This window comes from Amphiura filiformis, chromosome 12 (assembly GCF_039555335.1).
Source record: "Amphiura filiformis chromosome 12, Afil_fr2py, whole genome shotgun sequence".
In the NCBI taxonomy this organism is placed as follows: domain Eukaryota; kingdom Metazoa; phylum Echinodermata; class Ophiuroidea; order Amphilepidida; family Amphiuridae; genus Amphiura; species Amphiura filiformis.
The window spans coordinates 10,887,540-10,894,466 of record NC_092639.1 but is presented as its reverse complement, the minus strand read 5'-3'; the positions used below and the strand labels follow the sequence as shown (position 1 = coordinate 10,894,466).

The 6,927-nt window shown below is 40.9% G+C and overlaps 1 protein-coding gene across 1 annotated transcript; it reads right to left on the bottom strand.

The window, feature by feature from the left end:
• Positions 1 to 221: 221 nt before the first annotated feature.
• LOC140166614 (uncharacterized) lies at positions 222 to 782 on the bottom strand. The gene has a single exon (XM_072190115.1). It carries the CDS (start codon positions 780 to 782, stop codon positions 222 to 224), a length of 561 nt encoding a protein of 186 aa, XP_072046216.1.
• Positions 783 to 6,927: the final 6,145 nt, after the last annotated feature.

Here is a 6,927-nt window from a genome sequence, read left to right as displayed (position 1 = left end):
TACGAGGAACCCATACCGTACTTAGCTCTGCTAGTACGGTACCGTATGGGATGATCTGTATGCAGAAAACTAGTGCAATGTAATTTCAATTAGAGCTTGTACGAAAACATTCAAGGCTCCAGAAGCTTCTTCTTCTTCTTCTTTAGATTACGGCTCAACACTCCAGGTGGAGAAAAGCGAGTCGGATATTGTGTGTGCGCTAGTGCTTGATTTGATGCTTGCTACTGGAAGTGGTTCTGTAGCTGTTGTTTAAATGCTTTTGGATCTTCTGTGCTGATGATTTGTTGTGGTAAATTATTCCAGTCTATGAGAGTCCTAGGTATGAATGAGTATTTAAAACAGTCTTTTGAGGAGTATAGTTCGATAAATGACTTGGTATGTGACCTCCTGGTGGAGCGCTTGACCGGGTGCAGCAGCGTTCGAACTGGTATGGATAAGTAACCCTCGTAGGCCTTTTGGAAGACAGACAGGCGAGCGATCTTTCTTCTCTCCGCTAGTGTTCTCCAGTTTAAGTTCGTAATCATGGCAGATACACTGCTGTGCCTATCGTAATCTCTCTTGACAAAGCGGGCTGCTCGTCTTTGTACGGCTTCTATCTGGTAGATTTGGTCTGCTGTGTGTGGATCCCATACTGCTGCACAATACTCAAGTGTTGGACGGACAAGTGAACGATAAGCCAGATCTTTAATGTCTTCAGTGCACCCGTGTAAATTTCTTTTTATAAAGCCCAATGATCTGTTCCCCTTTGCTGTCATGTGGTCAATGTGTTTGTTCCATTTCATGTTGTTAGCAATTTCGACACCCAAATATGAGTGCGAGTCTGTTTCCTGGAGGGTGGCTCCATCCAGTAAATATGTATGAGTTCTCGGGGTATGTGAATGTGTTATTTTCAAGGAAAACAGTGTTCACAATTAAACTTCATTTGCCATGTGTGCTCCCACTCAACTAGTCGGTCAAGGTCAGTCTGTAAGAGGTCTGCGTCTTTGTCACCAGAAATGGTTCTGTAGATCACGCAATCGTCTGCGAATAACCGTACATTGGAGGTGAGATTGTCAGGTAGGTCGTTGATGTACAGTAGAAATAGCAACGGACCAAGCACAGTGCCTTGCGGAACGCCGGATTTGACACTGGTCCAGTCCGAGCATTCACCTCCTATAACTACCCTCTGCTTCCGGAGCATCAGGAAGTTAGAAATCCAGTCGTAAGTCGGTCCTCGTATTCCGTAATGGTCAAGTTTCAGCATAAGTCTTTTGTGTGGCACCACATCAAAAGCTTTGCTGAAATCCATGATCACAACGTCCGTCTGTCCTTTCTTGTCCAAAGTCTTCACAAAGTCGTAGGTCGTAAGTATCAGCTGGGACTCGCACGAACGATTACGGCGAAAGCCATGTTGGAAGTCGGTCAAAATCTCGTGCTTGTCTAAATGGAGCATGATGTTCGAATGAAGTACATGCTCCATTACCTTGCAACAAATAGACGTCAGAGAAACCGGTCTATAGTTGGAAGGCTTCGTGCGGTCCCCTTTCTTGAAAATTGGAGATATGTTCGCGCATCTCCAATCTGCAGGCAGATTGCCTGTCTCAAGAGAATGTCTAAAGATGGTGGTCAAGGCTGGAGCGATTTCAACAGCCCCCATCTTTAGTATGCGTGCCGGCACGCCGTCGGGTCCTGTCGCTTTCCCGGGGTCAAGGTCGGTCAACAACTTCACCACACCTTTAACAGTGATGTTTATATCTGGCATACGAGTTACATTTTGTTTGTTTATCTTTGGCATGTTGGTAATATTCTCCTGTGTGAATACTGATTCAAATTGCTGGTTCAATATGTTGGCTTTTTTGTTGTTATCTGACACCAACTGACCATTTAACTTCAAGGTTGAGATACCAAAAGAGTCAGTTTTTAGACTCTTTATAAAAGCCCAGAATTTCTTGTTGGAAACAGCACATGTGTCTCTGATATAATTACGGAACTTACCACGTGTCAGACGGTTTACAAACTTCCTTAGGGAACGAAATGTTTCCCAATCTTCGGAAGAGTCCGACTCCTTAGCACGATTGTAGGCCTTGTGCTTTTTCCTAAGGGCACTTTTGGTCTTACGATCAAGCCATGGTATGTTCTTACTAGAAGACATCATCTTCGAGGGAATATTAGCATCCATTGAAGCAGTTATCCTATTTTTGAAATCAGTCCATAGCTCATCCACAGATACAAGGTCATGAGCAATCTCTTCAAAATCATTACTGATTTCACAGAGGTCAGTTTTGATTGCCTCCCAATTAGCCTTGTTGTAAAGAAACACTTTTCTAGGCTTACTTCTGTTAATGATGGGGTTTGTGTTGATGGTAATCAGGGGAATGCCATCATGATCACTCATGCCCGGTAATACCGAGACTTTCTCTACCAGGGTAGGGTTTGAAACAAAAAACAGGTCCAAAATATTTGCTCCACGTGTGGGCTTTCTAACCACTTGGTCTAGCCCAAATTCATTTGAAATATCAATCAGACTACGGCATAAGCCAGGTTTAGGGCACTTGGACAATATGGCCTGGTTTTCCCAATCGATATGGGATAAATTAAAATCACCTCCCAGCCATATGTTGTGCCCCTTTGTCAAATCGATTTTTGACAAAGATGTTTGTAGACGGTCAAGGACCTCGCTACCTGAGTCGGGTGGCCTATAAAAGGCTCCGACAAGGATAGACTTAGACCCAACAATTTCAAATTGAGCCCAAAGGATCTCACATTGTTCATCCAAGTCAACCCGATGTGAGGCTATGAGATCACTCTTCATGGCGATAAAAACACCGCCATGAGGCCTGCCATTATCGCCTAGTGGCCTATCTTTTCTAATGACAGTGTATCCCGTTGGGAAGATCTCACTATTACTCACACCTTCAAATAACCAAGATTCCGTACCGATTAGGATATCTGGTTGATGAGTGTCAAGGCATATGGCTAGCTCGGCCACTTTGTTTTTACGCTTTGGAAATTTATTACCATCACCTTCATCTGCTTGGATTTTTTAGGAGAGTTTGGATGTGATTTATCAGACCATTTGGTACGTTTTCCACCTGTATGCGTACTATCGGAACATTTTGTATTTATGGGCGACGATGTTGCAAGAGGTGGATTTGCAGCAATTGGAGACTTGATGTCCTCTTCACTACTGATAGAAGACAGTGTGCCAAAACTGTTGGACAAAAGGGTGGTATGAGAACTGAACAACGAGCTCGCAAAATTTGGTAGCCCACAATTGCAACAAATCCACGTTATGTTACTATCTTCCAAGGAGGCATACACCTGTGTGTCCATGTTCATGCAGTCAGCGTGATACCACCTATCGCACGAGTCACACTGAACTGCGTATCTACCCCAATCACACTCTTCCTCACAGATATTGCAGGGAAAATCGGGTCCGGGGTTGGTTTCAGTATCACCTGAACTCATGATATAAAGTAAACAGAGGTAGACCAAAACCAGTTTCTTACCGCGACTGCTTTGGGCTTTGTTTTTACCCAAGAGAGTTTTTAAATCAGCCGGAAAAAACATAAACACAAGTGTTAAGGGGAGTTTTTGGATTGGCACCTTAACACGCCAAATCTTGGATTCAAAATTTGCATCAAAGTATGAATTTCTGGAGAGGGTGATTGAGTTAGTCAGGTTGTAATACTTGTCGACAACTACTGGTGTTGAGAAATCTGTATCTGGAAACCCCTGTGGGGGGTCTAAGTTTTTGATGACCACGACATGGGGAACATATGACACAATTGGTATAACATGTGATCTCCCAACATTGGAATCGTATGAGTTCTTGCTTTGCATACTGATCATTTGAGCTATGACATCAAGAACATGGGTACAAGTTTTTATGTTATGAGTACTATTGTTTTTTACGCTTGAGCTCCCAATATTTGAATTGTATGAGTTCTGACCTTATAAATAATGGACCCGTAAAGGCAAAGAAATGAGACCGCAGTGGGCCCGTAAAATGCAAAGAAAATATACCATAGGCCCGTAAAGGAAATAACATGATGCAGTCATGTCTACAGTAGAATTCACCGCGACCTTTCCAGGACTTAAACCCCATTAAAAGCTATTAAACCAAGATAACACTCATTGAAAACAGCTCAACTGATTAAATCAGATCTTCTCTGGTTGTGCACATGTGTCTGTTTTATATGTGCGGTATCGCAATGAGCTGGTATTTATAGCTTCAGTTGGGTAACCGATTATAAAGGAAACGCAAGGAAACAATGGTATATGTGGACCTTTGTTCACGAAATGAGACAATGGCCTGCTTTTTGTTAACCAGCATTCTTGAAAATGAGCAACATAATGATTCTTGACTTAACACGGTTTAGAAATAATTTCTTCATATTTTTTGGTGTTAGCTGTCGTTTACATATCCTTCCTAAAACACCAAAGTACGAATATTTCCAAACATCTAAATAAGCTAAAAATTTAGGACATGTTACAAAACTAAGTTTTTTATTCCCTGTTCTTGGAACTGGTGGAGGGAGAACAAATGAAATACACAATGGGCCACCAGTTCCCAACGATCATGAATTAAAACATAATATTATAGTCAAAAATTTTAAGAACAGGTACAAAGGACAATCACAAAAGAGACAAAGACGATGGACAAAGAGAACGTTCACTCTTAGAAACAAAACACAAGCACCAGTCTTGTGTCAAACAAGTGTCAAACAATGTGTCAAACAATGTGTACGATACAACAACATGCTTTCAGACTTTGTGCAACTCACAGCTGGTGTACCGCAGGGCACCAAGCTTGGCCCAATTGGTTTTCAAATCCTCATCAATGATGCCGCCGATGATGCACATGCAGAGGTCTGGAAGTATGTTGATGATCTCACATTTGCTGAAAACTCTACTAGTGATAGCAATAGTCATATCCAGGAAGATCTGAATAAGTTCTCAGACTGGGCAGCAACTAATGGCCTAAATCTTAATGCCAAGAAATGCCAGGCACTTGAGGTTAATTTTAGTAAAACCAAACCACATCATGCAGACTTGAGCATTGGATCTGACAAGTTTGATTATGTTGACAAAGCCAAAATCCTGGGTATCTGTATTCAAAGTGACCTGAAATGGCAATCTCAGGTTGATATTATGATCAAGAAAGCAAACACTTGTCTTTTCATGCTTAGATCCCTGAAAAGATTTGGCTTTGACCAGGATGAACTTACGGTCGTTTACAAAAGCTATGTCAGACCAGTGCTCGAGTATGCTGATGTGGTTTGGCATTCGGGGCTCACATGTAAACAAGCTAGTGATCTTGAGCGCATACAAAGAAGGGCTATTAAGAACCATACTTGGTTATAAATACATCTCATATTCAAAGTCAATACAACAGTGCAGAAGACAGAAGGGTTGAGCATTGCCGAACTTTTGCCAATGGACTGAGGGACAGTCTAAGAACCAGTCATTTATTACCCCCCACCAGAATCTCGGTCCATGGCAGAAGTTTGCGCAATGCTCAAGATCATACACAACTCAGGGCCAACACGAAACGCTTCAAACAGAGCCCCATCCCCTTTTATGTCACACTTTTAAACATGCATTAAATGCCCCACTTGCTTTTATCTAAATTCAATTTGTGTGCATCCATGTCAGAGGGATGCGCTTGTCGGCTGCTACATGTGTCTCATTTCGCATGGTAGCCGGGAGTAGATGCCTGACTTGTCTCGGGTGGATGTCGCTTTGGGTCAGCCCTGGGTCACATGGTTTGGGAGTACAAAGAACATTCCTTGGCCATGTGACTTGCGGATGATTTGGAGTGGCCTCCGCTTGGGATGGGCCTGGTGTTTGTTCCTGGCTGTTGTGCGGGGTGGGACGCGTGTGGCGTCCGACGGGTGCATCATTTTGTTATGGATATGTACACATTTTTTTCATAAAGATTTTATCCTGCTGGCAGGTTAAATTTTGGTTTTAGTGCTTTTTAATCAAATCTTTTGGTGATATTTTACATTGTAATTGGCCTATTTTATTTGTGCAAATTTCATATCTTTATGTCCTTGTAATAATATATTATCCATGTATCATGTTTATCTATACTACCATGTGCAATACTTGTGTTTTTATAAATGTTTTAAATTTGTGTGTTATTCTAAGTATTTAATTATAATTGTAATATTTCTCTGTAATTTGGCCCATGGCCACGATTGTGAAATAAATATATATGAAATAAAAAAATGCACACATAACTTGGGTACACCCATCTTGATCCCGCCATAATCAGTTTGAAAATAATTGAAGAAAAGGACAACAATTTAAGATGCTTCAAGATCAATGGTCCATTTTTTGAAATGGAGCCGCAGTTTACCTTTACTTTCAGCAATTTTATACTCAATTTTCTGCTTCAATTTGACCATATTCAGAAAAGCATTGAAACTAAGGTTAGTATGTTTAAATCTGCACTTATGAATGTAAAATTTAAGGCACAGAAAAAGGAAATTAATACACAGGTCATGTTCTGAGGTATCCCTGATACCAAACATTTGATCAAATTTGGAAAATGTAAAAGAATCCCCAGTGACACTGTTGATATAAAAACATAGTTCATCCCACATGGGAGACACATTCTTGCATTCACAAAATAAATGCAAAATTGTTTCGGGCAATTCATTACAAAAGTAACAATTGGGTGAATCCACCCTACCAATTCTGTGAAGAAAATTATTTGTACAAATTGCCCTATGAAAAACTTTAAAATAAAAAAATCGTAACTGGGTTTCAATAGTACATTTAAAATTGCTACTATGCACACAGTTCCATTCAATTTCATCAAACATATCGAGACAATCAACCCATTTGTTTTCAGCTTCAACAGTGGCATGTTTTGAAACCTTCTCTGCATCTAAAAGCGAAGCAGAAATAGTATCAAAAATGTTCTTGAATGTTCTT

Coding starts and splice junctions, on each gene's coding strand:
- LOC140166614 (XM_072190115.1), bottom strand. CDS start 782: ATGAAATGGAACAAACACATTGACCACATGACAGCAAAGGGGAACAGA.